Source organism: Ceratotherium simum, chromosome 23, assembly GCF_057802395.1.
Source record: "Ceratotherium simum simum isolate JZ-2026a chromosome 23, ASM5780239v1, whole genome shotgun sequence".
NCBI lineage: Eukaryota > Metazoa > Chordata > Mammalia > Perissodactyla > Rhinocerotidae > Ceratotherium > Ceratotherium simum.
In genome coordinates this window covers 3978334-4003306 of record NC_141922.1, presented here as the reverse complement: position 1 = coordinate 4003306, position 24973 = coordinate 3978334, and the positions used below count along the sequence as shown (strand labels likewise).

Sequence of the window (24973 nt, the reverse complement as noted above, 5' to 3'; positions counted from 1 at the left end):
GGTTGGTTTGGGAGACTGAACGCCAACAATTCCCTTAACAAGTGAACTTCGTAAGAACAGCTGCTTTTTTTTTTTGTGAGGAAGATCAGCCCTGAGCTAACATCCATGCTAATCCTCCTCTTTCTGCTGAGGAAGACCAGCTCTGAGCTAACATCTATTGCCAATCCTCCTCCTTTGTTCCCCCAAAGCCCCAGTAGATAGTTGTATGTCATAGCTGCACATCCTTCTAGTTGCTGTATGTGGGATGCGGCCTCAGCATGGCCGGAGAAGCGGTGCGTCGGTGCGCGCCCGGGATCTGAACCCGGGCCGCCAGTAGCGGAGCACTTGCAGTTAACTGCTAAGCCACGGGGCCGGCCCAGAACAGCTGCTTGAGGCTGCAATGATTACGGCAATACCAGGACTGCCAAGGGGGTTCTTTCATAGATGGACACTATCCCTATCCTGTTTTTTGCATTTTATAAATGAAAAGGTTAACATATACCAGGCTGTCCTTCTGTGTAATATCTTTGACTTGTCTAGAAGACAAAGAAAAGAAACTAATAATTTGAGAGCTTTCCTGTGTTATCTGACAAGTCATCTGAAAAATTTTAAATGGTTTGAAGAAATAGAACCAAAAGAATGGATCAGCAAGAACTTCACTGGTAACACCTCTTTAATAGGTCAAAGTAACTGTACAGTTCATTATATTCTTCCTGAGAATAATTTATATCCCCCAACAAACTAAAGGGAGGGTGTATTTTTCAAAATTATTTAACAGAATGGATGGTATAACTGGATATTCAAGGAAAACCAAATCTCGCTGCTTTGCTTAATTCTCTCCTGGGAAGACACACAATGAAGGGTTAGTTAACTCCAGTGGCTGTAAAATAGTCAACATGGCTTTAATCTTTCTTTATAAATTATATAAAAATGGAAAACAGGGATGGTTCCAGAACTTCTTCTCAACGCAGTTTGGAGGTGCTCTGGGACAAAGCATTTCTGCTTCCAAGAGAAATAACATTGCTACAAAAAACTGGCACATTATTCTGGTGAAAAAAGACAAAAGTTTTAGTGTGTTCTACGGCTAGTTTCCAACCAAATGCTTCACAGATCCACATGAAAGTCAAAGGCAGGAAGATGAAAGGGTCGTCATTTTTTCTGAAATGACTCAAGTTTTCAAAATATAGCTTTTATATTCTTTCTTTGTAAAATGGGATTAGCATATTGCAACTGAAGAGTGTTCTAACAACAACAAAACTTCCAGTCTGGGTAATAATTCCGTGGGAGGCAACAGAATTCCCAGCCCCTTGGGTTTCCTGGGATTCTCCGCTTCATCCTCCCTTGTTCCAATATGCAGCTAAGCCAGTTCAGGAACTAACAGGTCACCACCGTGGCCCACTCCATGACAACATATCCCAATGAGAACATAATCTGTTCTTCATGATTCTTAAAAGCTTCTCATGTACAATTCTCATTCCCAGAAAAATGCCACATTTTGGATCCCGGACTTTTCTGAATATCATGATTAAAAAAACAAAACAAAAACTGAACCCAAATCAAAATGTGGTTAAACTTATATGAGAGAGATTTTCAACCAGCTGTCAGTCAGAAAGTTGGTGCTGTAAGTGCTGGCGTCCGAGGACAGGTTAGCTCCTCACTGCTGGTGGAACGCTGGAGAACATCCTCCTCGGGCGGCTCAGTGCGGTCTCGTCTGCCCGAGCACTCTCAGTCTCGCCTGGTCAATGACATCGAGTAAGTTTTTGGCATCCACGGCCAGGGCGTGAGCAGCGGTCAGCATTTGCTTTTTGTACTCCTGTTGGAGGCTGGTCATGACATACTGCTGGGCCAGCTTCATCTTGTTGATGAGCTCACCCAGGTCGGAGTTCAACAGCTTCTGGGCCATCTCAATCTGGAAGAACAAGAGAGAGGTCAGGAGAGTAGCCTTCAATGAGATTTTCAGCGGATCTGTATGTGCCTTTCTCAGGTGCCTCCAGAAGAAGAAACTTTCTTTCTTCCCCTTAAACAAATCTTAGAGACAATAGGATGCAAAATCATTGCTTTCTCTAGAAATTCAGCCAACAGAGGGTACACATGTGTGTGTTTGCACGTGCCCACGCATGTCCAGAAGCTTCTGCTCCTTCCATGAAAAGCCCTCCCCCACACTACGACTAACTTGCCCTCCATTTTGCATTTGCTACTTAGACGTTTTTAATCTCCGTGACTGGTAGGGCTTTTCTTTGTTTCTTAATAGAATCACAGAGTTTGACAGACCCTCTCACGTCAGAGTGGACAACTGAGATATAAAGTGATTTGCTCCAGTTTGAGACAAAACCCTGGGTCTTGACCTGCAGGCTAGTGCTCTTGCCACTACACCGTATTTCAGGACCTTCCTTTGCAATGCAAGAGATGGTTTAAGAATGTCACAAGACACTCTTGCCCCACCTTGATGTAAACTCTAGACTCTTCCAAACTGATCAGAGGTAGGAAGTGGGGGCAGAAGTGGTGGAAGAAGCTCCAGAACAAGAATGCTGCCCTACAGGACTGGAAAGCTTGCTTGGGGGTGTCTCAGGACCCTTCTTATCCATTTATTCAGCCAATGATGATTTACCCATATACTCTCTCAACAATTATTGAGCACTTATTATGTACAAGGCACTTGGTGTTGTGGATCCAAGAATGAATTAGACACATTTGTACTCAGTCTAGAGTGGTAGAAGCACGCACAGAACTGTCTATACTACCTGAACAAATAATCCAATAGGAATGGACACAGAGAAGAGAGCAATTCATTCATTCTGAGAGGGTCAGACACTTCACAGAGGAGGATTCGTGTGACTTGAGCCTACACTGTAAAGTAGGCTGACCTCCTAAGACAAACCAAGTGACCTTTGTCCTGCCTTGGCAATGGTAGGGGGTCGGGGGGGGGTGCTAAGAAGTTTTCAGGAAGGGGAATAACATATTCTAGAGAGGTGTTCTAGAAAGATGGCTGTGGTGGCAGTGTGGAAGTTGAATGGAAGGGTGGAGAGAGCCCAGAGGCAGAGAAAGCTGCTCAGAGGCCTTTGTAGCAATTCAGGTGAGAGGCCACAGTGGCAGTGACGATGAAGAGGTGAGGCCCAATCTGAGACCTGATGGATGACGACAGGTGAGCGGCTGTTTGTGTTTATGCGAGTGTACGTGTGCGTGTGTGTCTAGGGTTCATGGGGCAGGGGGTAGGGGCAGAGGGCGCATAGTGGTCCCACTGACTGGAAGCAACTCAGGAAAAGCAGAACATGCTACCAAAGGCCGACATCCAACAGACAGCTAGTGACTGGAACTCTGGGAGAGGTCCCACTAAAAGCACAGAGCTGGGAAGCATCAGATATTTGGATCTATGGAAGCAGGGAGAACTGCCAAGGAGAAAAAGCATTCTGTAAAACACAGTGGGTAACACCCTGGGGGACGGTCACACTCAGGGCAGCAGAGAAAAGGCTGGAGAGACGTGAGCGAGGAAGGCTCTGGAACCGAGGGGAGAGTCTCATGAGGGGCCAGGCCCAGGGGAGCACGGGCAGTTACAGCAGAGAGGAAGGACAGCTGGAGTCCAGGGGAGTGGCCCAGTGGGGGAGGCTGCTCTTCTGAGAAGCGTGGAGGGAGAGAGACAGCAGAAGGGGAAGCAGGATCAGAGGAAGGCTCCTCTTCTTCTTTTAAAAAATAATAATTAAAAAAAGTTTATATGGGGGAGCAACCTGTGGAAGAATCAGGGTAGATGAAGAGATCATTTCAGGCTTTATCAGCTAAAGTAGGAATCAGAAATGGTCCTTCCGAAATAGCCATTTGTTAGGATACCATCTTCTTGCCTCTGGCATATGGAGCTTCTTCATTTTTTGGCAAAATTCTTGCTCATTGTGGAAAACCATTTAAAGTCCCAGTGAAGCAGAAAATCTAGCTGATCCCTTAATTGGCTAGGAATATCAAGTTATACTGTGGCAACCGGTCAGAGACATTTTCCAAAAACGACGTAAGTGGTGCCGTGCAGGTGAATCGATGCCCCTTACAAAGGAGCCACCAACAGGGGCTGCGCGCAGCTGCCCGGTTCATCAACATGAATGTCACCTGGACGTGATGTGCCTCGAAAACGATGTCCCGAGAAGGACTCAACATCCCTGCAGATGCATAACCTCCATCTGATCAGGAGGAAACATCCATCTTCAGAGAACATCCCTCGACTCCACTTTAGGAATACTCTATACAACAAGTGGCCTATATTCTTCAAAAACATCAATGTCACGAAAGACAAAGGCTTAGGAAAGTTCCAGATGAAGGAGGTTAACAGACAGGACATGTGATGTCATGTGCAACATGCAACCCTGCACTGGTCTTGAACCACAGGACAAGGCATTACTGGGACAACTGCTGAATCTGGAACATGACCTGCAGATTAGAAGAGCATGTTGCATCAGCGTTGGAAGTTCCAGAACGTGATGACTGTACAGCGTGAGAGAACAGTCTCATTATTAGAAAACACAAGCGGAAATATTAAAGGGTAAAGGGCATGGTGCATACAACCTGCTCTCAAATGGTTCAGAAAAAGTAAACAGCATGTGTGTGGATAAAAACACAGAGAGAGGCCAAATATGGTAAAAACCTAAAAGGCGGTGACCCCGGGTTAAGGATATTCGGGAATTTTCTGTACTATTCTTGTAACTTTTCTTGTAAGCCCCATCTTGTAAGTTATGAGTTTCAAATCTTTTCAAAATAAAAACTTTCACAAGAAAGCAAAAACAAACAGTCAAAAACAGTGCCCACTGGGCTGAAGGACAGACCTCGCCCCCCGAGAGAAAGCAGAAAAGGCGGGCGCTGGAGGGGACAAGGCGTGAGAAGAAGTGAGCGGGGCTGGGGTGAGGATCCAGACTCCAGTGGGGACACAGCTACATGGGCATGTCGACCCCGACCAGAGGCGCCTCTTCAGAACAGAGCTGCTGAAGTCCTGTCAGAAAATGCAGGTGCCTCCCTTCACTTGTCACTCACATAAACGGAGGAAAGCAGCCACAAGGTGGGACAAAGGAGGCCTGTTGCTGGGAGACAGCATTTTGGGTGAACTCAGATTCCTTAAAAAATTTCAAAACCACATTAATTTAAAAAGATTTTAAATCACTACTTTAAATGGAAAACCAGAATCACTTGCAAACTCTCATTTTTTTCAGAAAAATTCAAGGAAGGAGGGCAGGATGCCTCTCCCTGTCCATTTCCACATCCTCTGTCCCCCACTCCGGGAGGCGTCAGAGGATCACACCACCAGCACGGCTCTGCACTGTGCTCCGCACCCCATCCTCAGCCACCCTGTCTTTCAGGCTAGGACCCCACACAGCAGCTCGGCAGCTGGCTGGCAAGGGTCGAGCGGGATCTGAAACCCAAGTCGGTGCCGCTCTGCACTGCCTCTAGGATCAACAGCCAAGTCCTGGCAGGCAAGCCACATCCCCTGGACATCCCGGACCTGGGGCTTGGCCGGGGTCAGCGTTAGCTAAAAGGTCATGACCTGCAGACTTGTCAAAGCAGGCTTGGCTGGTCACAGAATGAGGAGCCGTCTCAGCAGCACAATCATCCCCCACCAACTGCACTCAGGATTGACCACCAGCCTGCCCCTGGGTGTGTCCCCATCTGTCAGAGAGCCGGAAGGGAGAGGCCATGTCCTACCTCTCGGTGAGTGCTGGCTGGCAGGACGGGAATGGTCTCATCCACGGTGGCCAATAATGTCCTCAGGGCCAAGCCGACTTCCTAACAGACAAGATCACACCCAGGATTAGAACACACACAGAGGAGTTTCATGCCAGGACTGACAATTTTCCTTTCAGTTATATGCTTTTTTACTTCCTTTTCACCACTTTAAGGAAAATTTCTATACTTCTTTTCCTCAGGGCTGATCCCAATCTTGTAAGTTATAAGGCAATTCTTCCCCGAAGACTCAGCTCTCTGAATACTCATGGCTCTACTACCTGGAGGAACGGGGTGAGGAGCAGACACTCGGACGCCCAGGGGGAGCAGGACTCCAGTCAGAGCCCATTTTCTTTCCTTCTCCTCTTGTGCTTCCATGCAGATTATCCCGCCCTCACGGCACAAAAATGCCCCCCCGCCCCCACACACACAGGGAAAGGCAGCAGCAGCACGCCGGATCCCACAGCACCTTTCCTCAGGGTGCTCACTGATTTTCTTCTCTCCCAGGTACTGTCCAAGCCTCATGAGGCCAGCAAAAAGGATGTCACTGCTGTCAGTGGACCAGGTGGCGGCCTTGCTGCAAATCCATTGTGGTCAGTACTTCATCCATCATGTATACTGAGCAAAACATCCCTCCTCCGGCCACTCTGGGCTTCAAGGGACCAACTCTGATTAAAAGTAGTATGATTTTATTTTATTATTTTTTATTTATTTATTTTTTATAATTTTATTTATTTATTTATTTTTCCCCCAAAGCCCCAGTAGATAGTTGTATGTCATAGCTGCATATCCTTCTAGTTGCTGTATGTGGGACGCGGCCTCAGCATGGCCAGAGAAGTGGTGCATCGGTGCGCGCCCGGGATCCGAACCCGGGCCACCAGCAGCAGAGCGCGCGCACTTAACCGCTAAGCCATGGGGCCGGTCCAAAAGTAGTATGATTTTATAGAGTTTACATTTTTATCGTTGTCATTCTTGTGGAATGACTCAGACACTAAATTATACACACAGTATGAATAAAACCAGTAAGAAAATGATGAAGTTATTTATAGTTGGATCAACATATAAAAGGGGTGTCATTGGGCCAAAGTAATATGGTTAAAAAGTGGCTTCTACAAAAATCACTATAAAAAGTCTGATTGTATACAAAATTCTGACTGCTTCTATATACTGGTGAGTTTTTGTTTTTTGTTTTTTTAAGCTTGTCTGTGGGTTCATGCACGTTCACCCTGAAGAACTTTGGTTATAACTGTTCTGGGAGTATAGTTAAAAAATGAACCAGGGGCTGGCCTGGTGCGTAGCAGTTAAGTTTGCGTGCTCCACTTTGGCAGCCTGGGGTTCACAGGTTCAGATCCTGGGTGCAGACCTACACACCTCTCATCAAGCCATGCTGAGGCAGCATCCCACATAAAGCAACTAGAAGGATGTACAACTATGACATACAATCATCTACCGGGGCTTTGGGGAGAAAAATGGAAAAAAGGAGGAAGATTGGCAACAGATGCTAGCTCAGGGCCAATCTTCCTCAAAAAAAACCAAAAAAACAAAAAAAAAAACACCAACCAGAATGGATTACTGTGCTTTCCACAAAATATCACACCTTTCTAACAGCTATTCCACACTGATGGTTTATAAAAAGCTGTTCCAGAGATGGCTAACAGCTACACTAAAAAGGGTGTTCAGTCCCACAACTCAAATGCAAAAAATGGCAAAGGACTTGAACAGACACTGCTCCAAAGATACACAAATGGCCAAAAAGCACATGAAAAGATGCTCACGATCACTAATCATTAGGGAAATGCAAATCAAAACCACAATGAGATACCACTTCAAACCCATGAGGATGGCTACTATCAAAAAACAAAACAGAAAATAACAAGTGTTGGTGAGAATTTGGAATCCTTGTACACTGTTGGTGGGAATGTAAAATGGTGCAGTCACTATGGAAAACAGTATGGTGTTTCCTCAAAAAATTAAAAATAGAATTAACATACGATCCAGCAGTTCCACTTCTGAGTATATACCCAAGAGAATTGAAAGCAGGGTCTCAAAGAGACATATGTACACCCAGGTTCATAGTAGCATTATTCACGATAACCAAAAGGTTGGAAGCAACCCAAGTATCCACTGATGGATGGATGGATAAACAAAATGCTGCCCATCCATACAAAGGAATATTATTCAGCCTTAAAAAGGAAGGAAATTCTAACACATGCTACAACATGGATGAACCTTGAGGACATTATGCTAAGTGAGATAACTCAGTCACAAGAGGACAAATACGGTATGATTCCACTTATATGAAGTACCTAGAATAGTCAAATTCACACAGGCTGAAAGTAGGATGGTGGGTGCCCGGGGCCGGGGGGAGAGGGCAGGTGTTGTTTAATGGGGACAGAGTTTCAGTTGTGCAAGATGAAAAGAGTTTTAGAGACTAGTTGTATAACAATGTGAATGTACTTAACACTGCTGAACTGTACCCTTAAAAATGGTAAGATGATAAATTTTATGTCATATGTATTTTACCACAACTAAAAAAAAGTGTGTTCAAGTACGTTTCAGAAATACTGGCTCAGGGCAAAACTGAACGGCACTCTTTGAACCACAGGACAGCTCTGAGCTCCTGCAACACAGTGAGCACTGTTGAGCGGGGAGGCATCCAACGCTTCCTTGAGCCCAGCATCCTTCTTCACAAAGCTGCTGGTACTGTCTCCCAGGACCACCGTTCCATCGAACACCATTTGGAGAAAGTTAGTCTACTGGCACGATATTTTCATTTCTTTTTATCTTTACCAAAAAAAAATTCAGTGAGCACCCATATACCTACCCCTCAGCTTAAGAAAAATAGTACAGATAAATCTGCCAAAGTCCCTTTCCACGACCGCCCCCTCCTCAGGGCACACTCGTGCACTGGGTGATTACACTCCCACGTCTGTCTTGGCACTCCAACAACATAACCACATCTCCTGAAGTCTTACAGAGAATTAGTGGGCAGGCTTTTAAACTTTACACAAATGCCATCCTTCTGTAAGGATTCTTTTGCAGCTTGCTTTTTTTGCTCAAGATTGTATGTGTGAGCAATAATTATTAAAAGACTCTGTTGCTCTAGGACATTCCTATCCTAGGGTCAAGGTCAGGAATAGCAACTCGCGTGACCGCGGTTTTGACTTGACACGGTGCCTTTGCGCACACCTTCTGAAGCATCAGGTCTGACTTCAAGGGCACCGCAGCTTCCATGGTAAGAGGAACAATTTCTCTGGCACAGGGCATGACTGTTTTACCTTCACCATGGGAACATACTCCTCTGGCGGGGCTGGCTGGATCTTACTGGACATTTCGATGACAGCTTTCACCAGGCCCGTCACGTTCTCGTACACCCTGTCATTGGACCGGTCCAGGTTGGCAGTGGGAGGGGGGCTGATTTCCTGGGGCTGAAGCTGCCAACACAGAAACTGGTTATCTTTCTCTTCTCCAGCAGATGGCGTCATTTCACTGCAACTAGGTTAGAAAGGGTCTTTAAAAGAGATCAAAGCAGACCACATGATTGATTTTCTTGTCTGTATGGGATATAGTGCAGTTTGAGGATGACAGTAAAGTAATTCATCCAAGTGCAAATAAATGACACAATAATTTTTTCTAACTTTGAGCTCAGTTAAAGGAAATGAGATGGAATCATACATATATACTAAAAGCCCCAGATTCTTTCAGAGAAGTGATTCAATGTCTCCCCCGAAATCATTCACCAAAAGAGAAAGAATCCATACATTTTACATCTCTCTCAGGATTTTAGAGAAAGCTGGCTAAGAGGTTAAGCGTTTTACATTAAGACTCAGAATTTCCACTTAGTTTGAATTCTGCAGTAAAAACTGTCTGGCCCAGCTTAGTTGCCTTCAAACCACCTCATGAAACGTGTGTTCCTTTTACAATACAAATCTTCTTTAAGAGGACAACATCTGCTTGCAGACCACTGCTAAAGGGAGAGCCTTGGGGGAGCCTTCAGGAGCCCAGCACAGCACGTCCTGCTGTAGTGACCTCAGCTCCCTCACCGAGCAGTAGTGACAAAGGTGGGATGAAGGAACACATGTAAAAATGCCCACCCCAGGGCCCGGGCACAGAGAGACATCAACAAATCTCATCCAAGATAACCTGGGCACTGAAGGCTACCCAAGGGCCTTTGGGAAATTTAAAAATTCAAATTGGCTACACTAGGCTACAGAAAAAGGATCATATATGTATATTTTAAGAAGACGAAACTACAGTACATAACAGTTGTTTATTCATGAATCTGCTGCCAGTGCTCAGTCTAAAAGCCCAGGTGCCCATTTCTGAACCCTCGGGCTGACTTCACCCCAGGAGCCTGGAACCTGGGTGCCCCAGGTCTGGGCGTGAGACAGAAAAGGACAGGAGTAGTGCCATCACTGCAAGGAGGCTCGCATCTCACTCTCCGGCATGCAGAAACACTGCTTTTGGTGATGGATCAAGCCACAGCGCCCTTCCCTGCTTGCCCATTTCTGGGCCAGAGTCACAGGCAGAGCGCTGGGCATGGTGAAGAGCTGGACAGACACACACACACAAAGTGCTTACCCTCCACGGCTATTGTCGAACAGAAGGTGAGGAAAAGTTAAAGAAATTTATCAGAGAAAGGGAAAAAAGAAAAACAATATTAATAAAGGCAGCAGACAAAACCCCCATAAAAACACATAAGCAGAACAAAAAGGTGTGAGTTTCTGCCTATTAGCTCCCAGGTCGCTGGTTATGAAAGCGTAACTGCTGTGCCATCTGTTCAGGGCCCCAGAACACTCAGTCCAGAGTCTGCCATGCACCACGCTTGTTTTCACGAAATAAATGAGGAAAACAACGTGCAAAGCCTGAGAGTGACCATCTGGCAGCCGTGCAAGAATCAAAAGAATGAGGGGTCTTTAAAAAGAGAGAAGGCAGATATATGCTCGTAATCACTGAAAACTGCCCACTGGACTCTGAGTGACTCAGGAGAAACCGCACAACCCTCAACCTGTGCCTCGGACCCCAACATCCTTGGAAATAGGCTTCGTCATCTAGCCATACCACCATAATAAAGATTCCTGGCTTGGGGCTGTGTTTAAAAACATTAGGAGCTTATTTTAAAAACAAAAACAAAACAAACTAAAACAAAAAACCCTTCTTTTGAACCAATTCTTATAGTTAGGTTCCTTTACTTTAAACTTAAAAGTTTTATTTAATGTTTTTTCTCTACAGCTTAAACCAAGGCTCTCCCACTGTAACTTAACAGGCAGAGTCAATTGGGGGAAATGTGGATACTGGACCTTTCCTTAGATCATCTGAGAAAAGTACACCCTTCGGCACACCAGTTTAGCAGAATCCTAAATTTCGAGGTCCAACCCACCTCAATGTGTTTTTCCTGTGCACTAGAAAGAGGTCATTTGTAACTGCAGGATTTCCAAGAGACAATGTCCCTGTATTTCACCTTCTGTACTGAGTGTCACATGCAGTCCTCGTTTAATGGGGCAGGATGTGCCAGTTCAAAGTGATCAACGTAAAAGGTACAGGGCTTCCTGAGGGAGGTGCCGCAGGCAGAGGCCCGTCAAGAACTACAACAATTCTAGACTCTAGGAGGTGGAGGCCGTTCATTCTAACCTGTTTCGAGCTTCTGTTCTTTTGTATTGAGCTGTTGCTCAACTCTTGTCACAGAGGCACTGTCACGATGCTTCCAGGGACCATTCTGGAAGCAAAAGCTTAGTTTGGAGAGACATCTGTTATTGGTTTCCTATTTTCTGGAGGCTGACAACGTGGAGACTCCCCGGCAGGCAGTTAGGATAAACCACCGCCTGCAGAGATGCAGCCAACCACAGAGGTGGCTGCTTAAAGACTCAGATAACTCAGAACCAAGACGGAAAGCCACTCAAGAAAACTCAAGAGCAATTTCTGGCTAAATGTTATTTGGACGAATTAGTTAAGTCATCCCTAGCTAAAGGCAAGCATTTATGTATAAAATAGTATTGTTCTTTTGGGCTGGATTTGATAACCTCTAACAAACAGATGGATAAGAAAGAAACAGACATATACTTCATACTTAATTATTAAAAAACCTTTACTTAATATATTTTAAGTGGGGCCGGCCCCGTGGCTTAGCAGTTAAGTGCGCGCACTCCGCTGCTGGCGGCCCGGGTTCGGATCCCGGGCGCGCAGCCACGCACCGCTTCTCCGGCCACGCTGAGGCCGCGTCCCACATACAGCAACTAGAAGGATGTGCAGCTATGACATACAGCTATCTACTGGGGCTTTGGGGGGAAAAAAAAAAATTTTAAGTAAGTATACTAGTTCCATTAAGATTTCTACTTGCTTTATACCCCATTTTAAGGGTACTCCCCAATTATATTTATTAATATGTTATTCCAACTGTGAAAAATAAATAAATGTCAGAATTCTAAGCTAGTATCTGATCGACTTCTAAAGTTGGTTTTTCATCGTAATACAAGTCATTTTGAAAGTTTGCTTTTGTGGCAATGAAAAAAAGTTCATTAACCTAATTTCTCCTTCTTTCTTTTTTAAATTTATGTCAAGAAACCACATTAGGAAGGGTTGTGTCCTCCTTTGCTCCTCCCCAGAGAATACCTGGTGTGGTGCTAGCAGAGTTGCTGGGAAGGCATCCTTGGGAAGGGAGGCCCAGTGAGCTGGGGGAGCCACCTGATGCCAAGCCCCTGGGCAGTGCTCCAGGACCAGCACTCTGACTTCCAGGAGCTGATGATCCACCAGCACACACTCTGGGAGCTCGGAGCAGGGCCACCTCTGGCTCAGTGGTACTTGTGCTACGCCCTGCAGGGAGCAGGCTGATCCCAGCCAGTGCCAGCCCCTTCACCCCCTGGCCACTGCTCTCTGGGCTGTAGGCTGACTCGTACCCTGTGCCTGGAGATGCCATTTTCTCTTCTCTAGGCCTACCTCTCTGACTGCCCAAGATGGCAATATACCTGCTTCTGTCTAGGAAGCAGCCTGTCAGCTTTGGAGAGGAACCTTGGAGCAGAAGTGCACAACATGCACACAGACAGGTCTACGGCTAAACGCTGGCTCAGCTATGGGGAGGCTGTAACCTTGAACATGCTCGTCAATCTCTGTGAACCTTGGCCCTCATGTGAAAAGCGGGAAAACACCAGCAGCAGTCCTGCGAGGCTGCCGTGAAGATTTACAGTACAGGGTGCTGGTTCTGCCACAGCACTGGCACAGGGAGGGCACTCAATGAACGGTGGTTACTAGTGAAAAAAGGTTATCTTAACTGCTATCACCGTTATCAGACTCGGACATGCCATCCATTGTAAGATGCACCTTTTTTAATGTACCACTAAGAAAAAAAAGAATGCTGCCAATTAAACCAATACACCATCCTGATTTTAGAAAGATTAAAACGTGAAAAAATGTATCAGAACTAAGAAACAGGATATATTTTGAGAGGTAATTGGTCTCTCACGGAAAGTAGAGAGATCGCCTCTCCTTAAAGGGGCACGACAGAGAGGAGAGCCTCTTTGCTTCTCTCAGAGAGGAGAGCCCTTCCAAGGTGCTCTAGTGAGCCCAGCACCCTGCGGGGCTTGGTGGGGCCCCGAGAGGGTCAGGGACCCCAGTGGCCCCACTCACACCCGCCCAGGGGCAGGCAGTGAGGGAAGTGCTCCTGAGCCAGGGAGAGGCTTGTGGTTGTCTGCGCCTGAGCCACACACTCCCCTCATCCGTGTGGAGGGCCAGCTCCACACAGCACACTCAGCAAACACTGCTATTACAAAAGCAATTCTGACCCTACCTGGAAAATGATAGAAGTTTTCACTAAGCCACACTGACAAGCTTGGAGATGGTGAGCCTACAGAAGGTTTCACTTACCCCAGGCACCCTGGTTTAATTAACTTTTAAAACCAGAAGCCATCCTAGGACTTTATTCCAAAGAAACATTCTGCTTGATAAGAGGAAAACGTATTTAGAAAGCTAGGATCTGACTGAGGCCCTAGAATCTATCATGTGAGAGAAAAATGGGAAAGAAAAATTTTCCTATAAAGCTTGTTTCTGACTCTTAGAGGGGTCAGAAGCAGCCCAAACTGACTCCTGGAGCCAACATGATCCTGCCCTGCAGAGTCCCGTCATCAGCTGAACGCGAAAGGACTCCACAGAGCCTCGAGCAGAGCCCAGGCTCGGACACCCACCTTGATGCCCTCGTTGTAACTGTCCCCGGGGCTGCTGAGACTGGCGAGGCTGCCCAGGTGACCGGGGGCTCCGGGGCGCGGCGGCTTCTTTGGTGGAGCCGCAGGATCTGGTAAAATGCAGTGAGGTCTATTAGGTAACGTACGGTAATAAAGAGAACGTAGACAACAACAAGCATGGATTCGTGTTATTACAACAGACGCTAATCTCAGAGGGGGCCTCCTACAGAGGCATTTCTGATGCATTATAGCAATACATTCTGTTTTATAATATTCTAGTCATGGGCTGAATTTGGTTAAGCATCATACTTGCTATGGTCCATAGAGGGAAAAGTGTTAAAAAATCATGAGGTATTCCAAAGCTAGGAAACTATATACATTTAAGACCCACTCCCTCCAAATTATACAAACTTCTTGACACACAATTCATTTCTTCATTTACCTGGTTTACCCACAGGCTGATATATGTGTTGGTTTCCAGTCTGTGGGAAAAGAAAAGTTCGGTCAATGAACTGGTGTGCACAACAGGGTAATGACCTTCCCTCCTTCCCTCCCTCCCCATCCATCCCCTAGGACATCTGTGCTAAATGCTGGGTTCAGAGACTGACAAGATGGCGGGGGCTGCCTTCAAGGCCTCAGGTGAGGGTGGGGGATTAGGCAATTAGGCAAATAAGTAAATAACATCAACAGGGCGTGGGATCAGGGCTGTGACAGAAGCAAGCAGGGGGTCCCATGGGAACATGAGCAGGGGTAGTCACAATAAATTTAAAAGTTTCTTTAAAAAAAGTACATCCATGGATGTCTCCAGTTCACCTTTCAGGAGTGTGCAATCCCGGCCTTCCCAGTTTTGGGGTGCTTTGCTCAGAGAGCTCCCTCCCAACCTCCCGACCTCTCTTATTACAAGAAGGGGTGCAATCAGGAACAATGAAGATGAGAAGAGATTTCATAGCACTGGGGTGTCTAGACATTCCATGTGCCTCTGCTGTCACTTGTCACCTGAAGCCCTGTGTGTGTCAGGACCTGGTGTTACACCTCCATCAGTCTGGACCAAGCCACAGGCCAAGCCAAGAAGACAAACTGTAAGCCCTGAATTTCTGCCCCAGGGATAGGACAAAAAGACACTGCCACTTAAGACCAGTCTGACTGCGGGTCGTCATACCTGTAATCACATTTAAAACCACCTATCCTAGGCTAACCAAACAAAAAGAAATATTTTTAGAACTACATTCTACCTCTGAAAAGAGACACTTTCCTTGCTTATTTTAAAAAGATAAATGATTAAAAAATATGTATTTTAAGGTGCTTTACTTTCTATGAAAAGAGGTTCACTTCATAACACAAGGACTATGAAACGGCACACACAATTAAAACTGCTCCTCTCCCAGAATCACAGTTGCTTTCAACATGCCATTTAACACTCCTGATTTTAAAGACTTGCAAAACCCTCAGAGCTGGAAGGTGTGACTTTTGTGCAGCACTTCACAGTTTACCTGTCATTTATTTACTCGACAGTTACTGAACACCACTTTGTCCCAGGCACACACAGAGCCTTGTCCTTTTGGAGCTGACAGCAGAGTGCAGAGAGAGAGATAACAAACAATAACCACACACGACAGCACATTGTACAGCGTGTTACAGGGGCTACGTCCGATGAAGAAAGAGACGGGAATGGGGGTGGAAGGCCAGAAAATTGCAGTTCTAAGTGGTCAGGCCTTTTGAGAACGTGACCTATGAGCACAGGCTTGATTGGGGTGGTGAGAAGAGCAGCCCAGAGGCCCCAAACCGAGTGCTGAGGAACTGAGGCGGCCGGTGTGGCTAGAGAGGAGTGGGTGAGGGCAGAACAGTGCGGAACACGGCCAGAACGTAAAACAGACACAGTCTGCTGGCTGTACCGTGCCGTGCTCACTGACCCAGGCAGTAAAACACACACATTTAAAAAGGTTTAAAACACAAAGAATTTTCTGGTCAATATTCAGGTAACGAGAAAGTTAACTAAAAATTCTATTCTCAGAATATTCTGGATTAATGCAACAGATGTATGCATACCACCCTGTGCTAGGCAGTTCCACAGGTTTGCTCTGGAAGGGCGGGCACAGAAAAGGCCCTGCTTTCAGAAGTCTGACGGGAGGAGTGTGGGGAGTCAGGCTGTGCTTCGCTTCTGCCACTTATCTAGCTGCTGGCCTTGGAGGAGCCATTCAACTGTTCGGTGCGTTGGTTTTCCCATTTGTAGACTGAGGCCAATATCAGTTACCTAATATGGGCTTGTTGTCACAAAACGAATATGCTGTCAATCTGTACACTGTTTGGAAAATCCAAATAGTTTTTTCCCTTTATGCAAACTGATGGGATGAGTTTCCTCTAGCCAGTTATTAGTGTTTATTAACTAGCTTGTACCTATTTACAACCTACACTGCTTTCTAGTCAAGGGTTCTCCCTGAAACCACAGCGCATCTTCAAAGTCTTAAGTGGGAGTGCTTCAAGAGGGCAAACCAGAGAGTTATCTTTAGCACAGGTCAGAAAAGAAGAAACCAGAAATGGTCACAGTGTGTCAGCCCCCAGGAAGGAGTAACAACAACCTCAACCACATACCTCCAAGTGGGGAAGCCTGCCAAGCCAGGCTGGCCGTTTGACAACATGTTCATGAGTGCACTGACATCTGGCACTGTGACGGGTGACCTCAGGCAAATTTTCTATGAGCCTTGGTTTACTCATTTGTGGAGTGTGGATGGCAACAGTGTCTGACTTGACAGGAGTGCTGAGGACTCAGTGAAATGACATAAGGAAAGCACTCAGCACAGCACCTCACAGTACTAAGTACCTTCTCCATCAGTACTAAGCACTCTTACTGTCGCCTAGGCCCAGCCTGCAACAAATGCTACGAGATCACAAGTGGACCTGTCACACGTTATCTGTTTTACAAAGTGTTTCTGAATCAGGTCTAGTTCATTCATTTATTCATTTCTTCCACATATTTTCTGGGTGCCTTCTATGTGCCACAGACTGGAACACACAGAATTTTCCTTTTCTGATAAATTTTCCTATTTGTAATGTTCTAAATAGCTGGCCCCTTGAACAGGGTTTATTTTCATGCTGATTCTCTCTTTCTTCTTAACAGTTTAGGACAGACTGCTCGTTACATGTGAATCTTTTCAATACAAGGAAGGAGCTCCAAGCGTGGAGACGGTAAATGGCAGATAAGGTGACTCTGTGCTCATGGACTAAGGAATCCTAACACTGTCTGTAGAGCCCACTGCGCAGCACATTCTGATGGGAAATGCCAAACCTTCACATGCCGGTGACTGAGCCCATCTTCTAGGGGCCAGATCTCAGGGCAGTTAGATTTTATAGAACAGATGAGGGAAAACTCCTGGTAGCCTCATTCCTTACTATGCATCCTGGAGCCAGGTGACACAGTCTCATGTATGTATGTATGCATATGTGTCTAGAAGTAAACTAATGGTTTACGTCTACCCAGAAGCCTTATTAGGCTGGAAATTTATCTCTGTAAGTCTGTTACCTGGCAGGCACTGGGTTCCCTTTTTTACTGGGAACTTCAAGTGTTTAAAGAAATCTGCATTTATTTTAACGAGACATCTGTTGATGGAAATCCTAACAAAACAATTTTAACTACTCTTCCCCAAAGACCAGGGAATATTTCTAGCAGTCTTTAAATACATTTGGAATAAGCATTAAGATAGCTCTTTAAAGAGAACTTCAGGCATTTGCCCCCACAACACCCAGAAGGAAAAAAGTCTTGCTTGAACAACTTTTCTGTGACTGTGGAAACTTATATAACCATGCAATAAGAGTAATAAAAATTTAGCAAATGACAACTTGTGCACATCAACAGTTAACATGTGTACATATTTCTTTAGGGTGCAGAGAGTCCATCTTGCTATTGAAAAGACTGTGTTAGTAATGGGGTAGAAAACGCTCGCATCTGAACAGAATGCTGGGCTGGGTCCCATTATGTTATAATCATCTCAGCTAAAACATTCACTGCATTTATAGAACAGATTACTGTGTTCCATATTATAAATATCAGGAAGCTTGGATATCTTACGACATAAAAAGGGTGGTCCAAATCCTGGTAAAAACTCAGGTAGCTGCTTACCGGGCCCTGAAGACTCCCATCCTCCCTGTCGATGCTGCCTCGAGAGAGCCGCACGTCAGGCTTCTGAAGAAATGAAAACAAAACCAAACAGTTTCATTCTTGGTTTGAAAATCGCTGACATATTCTGTATTGAGTTCCTTCCTTTCATAACACAACTGTCCTCTGAGTAAGAAGAGCTGCAAGTTCCCCAGTTTCAGCAAGTTTCTCAAAATCAGTGATGACAAACCCAGGTCAGCTGCCCCAGCAAAGCCCCTTCTCTCCACAGGTGTGCAGCTAACAGGCCCAGCACCCGTGCCACGGCCACGCAGAGCACCGGAAAAAGTGCGTGTCACCTCTTCTCCTAGCAGCAAAGCGAGTTTTCTTCTTACCTGAGAGACCCTCTGCCCCAGGATGAAAAACAGTAGGCACCAATTCGTGCTTCCTGGCAGAGTAAAGCTTATATGTACTTGGCTGTCTTACCAAAGCAGCAAATGGTCCAATTACAAATCCCAACCCCCAAAATGCATCCAGAACACAGAAACCAGAGATATCTGGACTTAACATAAATAAGAGCATGCAAATTTCACTAATACCAGAATAAACAAAGTAGGCTACATGCCGTCATGGTGCAGAGCTCCTCTCATGAAAACGGCTCCGTGTGGTGGCCCCCAGCCTGCCCCACGACGCCATGCTCCAGCAGCACCGGATTCTGGGGAGCCCCCAGGCAGCCACGCTGACCCCGGCCTCCCCTGTGCCCATGCACACTGGCCACACCCGTCCTCTCCAGGCAGAACTGCTCGTTTCTGAGTCTTCACCAGATTCTCTCTCTGGAGGGAATCACGCAGTTACTTTCCTCACTAGACAAGGAGCGTCTTGATGTCTGATGCATCTCTGTACTTTCTACACCTGACAAGGGCCTGAGCACTGAGGATACAATCCACAAGCACTTGTTGTGGGGGTTGGGGGAGAAGGCTGGAGGAGAGACCTTTGTCTCTTTCTTCTTTTAAATACACATGTTCACAAAAATGAAACCATGTCATCTAATTTTGTAACCTTCACAAGATATTATAGAGTGGAAATTGGTAAAAACAATGTTCAAAGGCTGCACAACATTCCACAGCATGAATGTCGTCCTAAATAGGAATGGCAGCGAGGAGACGGGGTCTGGCGCCAGGCGGCCTGGCTTCAGATCAGCCTCCAATCCTTTTGAGCTGTGTGACCCGGGCATTCATTTTTTCATCTCTAAAATGGGGCAGTAATAGTACCCACTGCACGGGCTTGTTAGGAGGATTAAACGAATTAATATAGGCAAAGTACTAAGTCAGTGCCACATAAGTGTCAAATAAAATAAACAGTTCTCCTACTGTTTGTTGAGTATTTGGGCCATTTTCAAAATTTGAATTGTATAAACAAGCTGTGGATGAATACCTGTGTATACAAATCTCTGACTAAACCCCTGATTACTTCCCTGGGACAGATTTCTAAGAAGGGGATTACTGAGTCAGAGGGTTTGAGCATTTGAGCAATTCTGGGCATAAGCTGCCACACTGCTTATAGCTGTCTCAGTCTCACCTCCATCAGTGTGCGTGGGTGTCTCTCGCTCTGCCCTAGCACCGAGGCACCGTCATTGAACTCTCGGCCAATTCAATCAACAAAATACCATACGTCGTGATCTGCCCTTTCCCCCTTGCCTAAATAGCAGAACCCACCTGTTTCTTCTCACTAGGAGGACAGAGGCTGTGGCTGTCTGCTTTCCCACTGCAGCCCGTTACCTCGTAGAATGCAGGGCAAAAAGGGGAGAAGAGATGAGCGAACCGCATGCCTTTCCTGTGAACTAACTGTCCACGCCCCTCGGACAAGACACTTACTCTCCAAACCCCTGTCCTCACCCCTGAGACAGGCAGAGTAACTCCCCACTACGGTTACTAGAAGGATTAAATGAGTGCTTGGCACAGTCGTGTGCACATACAGACGTCTGGGAAGCATCTGCTGGAGGGATGCTTTGATAATGATGCAGGGCAGGGAAGGTGTTTTACACGTGAGAAGCCTGTGGCTAGGAAGGGTAGGGTTAGTGGTCTGAGGCAACACGAGGAGGGTTCAGTCAGGCCACACATACTCAGCAGATACCTTCTATGTGCAGGAAATAGTTTATTTACTTTTTACCTAAATAAAAACAACTCATTTATTGTTCGCTTCTAGAGTATAAGGTGCTTTCTTTCATGTCTTTACATGAGTTATCTATTTTTATTTCCATATAAATCATATGAAAGGACTTATTTTTCTTTATGCACAGTAATTCCCTGATGTTATATTTTCCCAAAGACAGGATTTCAATTTTAGAATGAGAAAGGCTGATCCATATAGAGTCCACTTGTGTTCCGTGAATGGAAGTATCTAAGCCTTTCCTCCTACCTCCAACACAGACCGAGTGAAGACGAGCGCCAAGATGGGGAGTTAAAGACGATCTAGCCAAAGACAGCCTGTGGGAAAGAAGTTCTAATGTGTTTCTGCTACTGGGTGAAGCTAAATTCTCCTGTTTCCCCATTACAGAATATTCCAGATCTGAAGATAGTAGTATCAAAGACAAATTGCAGCAATTTATATTTAAAATCTTATACAAATGGATCACAGACATACAGAATGTTTGGGGCTATTTGATTATTTTCCCAATCAGGTACACCTTTTCTTTTCATTTTTATGTATAACAAAGTGCACAAACCTTAAGTGTAAAGTGCAACACATTTTTATACATGGGTACACCCCTAACATACCACCCAGATCAAGACACAGAGCAGACAGCCCAGCAGACCCTGCTGAAACCTGCCTCTGACTCGCCCAAGGGACCACTCCTCTGACTTCCAGCCCCAGAGATGACTGTTTCTGAACTTCATGTAAATGGACTGTACATAATATGCCCTCTTCTGTGTCTGGCATCTTTTGTGAACATTATGTCTGTAAGATTCACCCTGTGGTGAACCCTAATCCACTGCTGGTGGGAATGCAAACAGTGCAGCCTCTATGGAAAACAGAAAAAAAAATTAAAAATAGAAATACCTTATGATCCAGCTATCCCACTACTGGGTGTCTACCCAACGAACCTGAAATCTACAATCCAAAGAGGCTTATGCACCCCTATGTGCATCGCAGCATTATTCACTATAGCCAAGACATGGAAGCAACCCAAGTGTCCCTCGACTGATGAATGGATAAAGAAGATGTGGTATAGATAGACCATGGAATACTACTCAGCCATAAAGAAAAACAAAATCGTCCCATTTGCAACGACATGGATGGACCTGGAGGGTATTATGTTAAGTGAAATAAGCCAGAAAGAGAAAGACAAACAGGGCATGATTTCACTCACATGTGGAAGATAAACCAACACACACACAGACAGAACTGTTTGGTGGTTACCAGGGGCTAGGGGGGTGGGGAGTGGGCACAAGGGGTGAAGGGATGCACTTATATGGTGACTGATAAACAATAATGTACAACAAAAATTGCACAATTAAAAAAAAAAAGATTCACCCTGTGGTTGTGTGTAGTAGTCTGTTCCTTTTTATTGCTGTGCAGTATCCCATTACGGGAATATTTATCCATTCTGCTGTTACTGGGCAAGTGGGTTATTTCCAGTTCCTGGTAGCACAGAGGAACGCTGCTTGAACAGTCTTTTATGTGTGGGCACGCGTCCTCCATTCTCTTAGGCAGCAGATGAGAGCCGAAGGCACTGTTGTTGGTTCTGGGGACACTGCAACCAACAGTTCAGCTGTGGTCTCTTCTCTCACGTTGCTAACATTCTAGAAACCTTCACACTTAAGGCTTTCAACTCAACGTCCCTCCTCCTTGAATAATGCTATGTTGTCTTCAAATCTGGACTATAGCACAAGGAAGAAATCAAGGAGGCTGTGCCTGGCTCGGCAGCAGCAACAGGCCCAGAGCAGTCTTCCAAGGGGTGGTCTTTGCTCCCGCTCTTTGATTCCCTGTTTGGTATTCATCTTTCATTCAGACTGACTGGGTCTGCTATGAGAGAAAAACAGCTCGAATATTTGTTTCCTTCCTCAGAACACAAAGTAGGCTTTGTATAGACAGGACTTTCTCATTTTAAAATTAAAACCCTATCTTTAGCACAGTACCACATCAGAAAATGACTGTGCACAGCAATAAAAAGAAGTAACAAAGTTATCTCTAAGCAGCGCCCCATAGGAAAGAAAGTCCTCTAAACAGACTGAGGCTCTAGTCCAGGCTCTGGCACTCTTGGGCCAGCTTGCAAGAGAGCTTTTACAGCAGTGGATCCGCAGGCACAGAGCCGTCTCAGAAAGGCCATGAGCTGAGCTGGGATCAGAGGAGGGAGTGGGATACACTGCAAAGAACATGTGCTATAGCTCATGGCTGTGGGACCCTGGGCAAGAGCCCACCACTGGAACAACGTGTGCTAATGGAGGGGTACATACGAGGGGTTCACGGCTCACCAAAGAACTCAACAAAGGGTAGTAGCTATTATTAACAGCAGTAACCATACACAATAAGTCCTAAAACCAGAAGGTTTCAATAAATAGCTGTTGATTCTGATCTATTAGTAAAAATCTGGGAAATATTACGGACACAGCAACTTTAGAGTTAATTTTTTTTAACTGATGTCTTAGTTTATAACATCGTGAAATTCTGGTTGTACATTTTTGTCAATCACCATATACATGTCTCTCTACATCCCTTGTGCCCACCCCCTACCCCCGTTGCCCCTGGTAATCACCATACAGTTTTCTCCGTCCATGTGTTGGTTTATATTCCACATATGAGTGAGATCATACGGTGTTTGTCTTTCTCTTTCTGGCTTATTTCACTTAACATAATATCCTCCAGACCCATCCATGTTGTTGCAAATGAGACGATTTTGTCTTTTTTTATGGCTGAGTAGTATATTCCATTGTATATATATACCACTTCTTCTTGATCCAATCATCAGTCGAGGGACACTTGGGTTGCTTCCACTTCTTGGCTATAGTGAATAATGCTGCAATGAACATAGGGGTGCATAAGCCTCTTTGGATTGTTGATTTCAGGTTCGTTGGATAGATTCCCAGTAATGGGATAGCTGGATCATAGGGTATTTCTATTTTTAATGTTTTTTCTTTTTTTTTAAAGATTTTATTTATTTATTTTTTCCCCCCAAAGCCCCAGTAGATAGTTGTATGTCATAGCTGCACATCCTTCTAGTTGCTGTATGTGGGACTCGGCCTCAGGATGGACGGAGAAGTGGTGCCTCGGGGCGCGCCCGGGATCCGAACCTGGGCCACCAGCATCGGAGCGCGCGCACTTAACCACCAAGCCACGGGGCCGGCCTTATTTTTAATGTTTTGAGGAATCTCCGTACTGTTTTCCATAGAGGCTGCACCAGTTTGCATTCCCACCAGCTGTGTATGAGGGTTCCTGTTTCTCCACATCCTCTCCAACATTTATTGTTTTTTGTCTTGGTGATTATAGCCATTCTAACGGGCGTGAGGTGGTATCTTAGTGTTGTTTTGATTTGTATTTCCCTGATGATTAGTGATGTTGAACATCTTTTCATGTGCCTATTGGCCATCTGTATATCTTCTTTGGAGAAGTGTCTGTTCATTTCCTCTGCCCATTTTTTGATCGGGTTGTTTGTTTTTTTGTTGTTCAGTTGTGTGAGTTCTTTATATATTACGGAGACCAACCCCTTGTCAGATATATGTTTTGCAAATATTTTCTCCCAGCTGGTGGGCTGTCTATTCATTTTGATCCTGGTTTTGTTTTGTCTTGTAGAAGCTCTTTACTCTGATAAAGTCCCACTTCCTTATTTTTTCTTTAGCTTCCCTAGTCTGAGGAGGCATGGCATCCGAAAAGATTCCTTTATGACCAATGTCAAATAGTGTGTTGCCTATATTTTCTTCTATGAGGTTTATAGTTTCAGGTCTCATCTTCAGGTCTTTGATCCATTTTGAGTTAATTTTTGTGAATGGCGATAGCAGATGGTCCACTTTCACTCTTTTGCATGTGGCTGTCCAGTTTTCCCAACACCATTTATTGAAGAGACATTCTTTTCTCGACTGTATGTTCTTAGCTCCTTTGTCAAAAATTAGCTGTCCATATATGTGTGGTTTTATTTCTGGGCTTTCAATTCTGTTCCATTGACCTGTGTGTCTGTTTTTGTACCAGTACCATGTTGTTTTGATTACTATTGCTTTGTAGCATGTTTTGAAGTCAGGGATTGTGATGCCTCCACCTTTGTTCTTTTTTCTTAGGATTGCTTTAGCTATCTGGATCTTTTGTTGCCCTGTATGAATTTTAGTATTCTTTTTTCTATGTCTGTGAAGAACATCATTGGGATTCTGATTGGGACTGCACTGAATCTGTAGATTGCTTTAGGTAATATAGAAATTTTAACTACATTTATTCTTCCAATCCACATGCATGGCATGTCTTTCCATTTCTTTACGTCATCATCGATTTCTTTCAATGTCTTATAGTTTTCATTGTATAGGTCTTTCACCTCCTTGGTAAGATATATTCCTAGATATTTTATTCTTTCGAGTTAATTTTTAAGTAACTTTTCTACCAGAGTGCATCAGCTGACCTCATAGAAGGGAGCATCCCAAGGACTAGGGGTGTCAGGAATGATTTATTACTAGGGCATGATGAGACAGAAACAGAAGGCAAGCATCTTTAAAAATGTCAAGGGCAATTTTAAATAGTAATTTTTAGGTCTGTTAAAGTTCATAATAAAAAAGTTTGGCTTATATTTTGTATATCTTTTTAAAAATTTCCTTTTTAGAATTTTTCTTTTTTTTTTTTTTTTTGACAACTGAGGAAGATTCGCCCTGAGCTAACATCTGTGCCCATATTCCTCTATTTTGTATGTGGGTTGCCGCCACGGCATGGCTGCTGATGAGTGGTGTAGGTCCGCGCCCAGGAAAACAAACCCTCGAACCCGCGCCGCCAAAGCGAAGCGTGCGAACTTAACCACTAGGCCACGGGGCCAGCCCCAAAATTTCCTTTTTCTAGTAACTGCTTTTTACTTTAT

The 24973-nt window shown here is 45.0% G+C and overlaps 1 protein-coding gene across 7 annotated transcripts in view; it reads right to left on the bottom strand.

Annotated features, from left to right (window-relative positions):
- Nucleotides 1-634: 634 nt before the first annotated feature.
- PTK2 (protein tyrosine kinase 2) overlaps nt 635-24973 on the bottom strand; it is a 282896-nt gene continuing 258557 nt past the window's right edge. For 4 of the 7 annotated variants that reach the window (XM_087447406.1, XM_087447405.1, XM_087447400.1 and 1 more), the window contains 6 exons: nt 17953-18015; nt 14281-14320; nt 13842-13948; nt 8946-9101; nt 5650-5730; nt 635-1888 (listed from right to left, as the gene is read on the bottom strand). In XM_087447406.1, the coding sequence (XP_087303532.1) occupies nt 1676-1888; nt 5650-5730; nt 8946-9101; nt 13842-13948; nt 14281-14320; nt 17953-18015 (660 nt within the window). In that variant the 3' untranslated portion in view covers nt 635-1675. The other 3 variants (XR_015555941.1, XM_087447402.1, XM_087447403.1) reach the window with 3 other exon arrangements.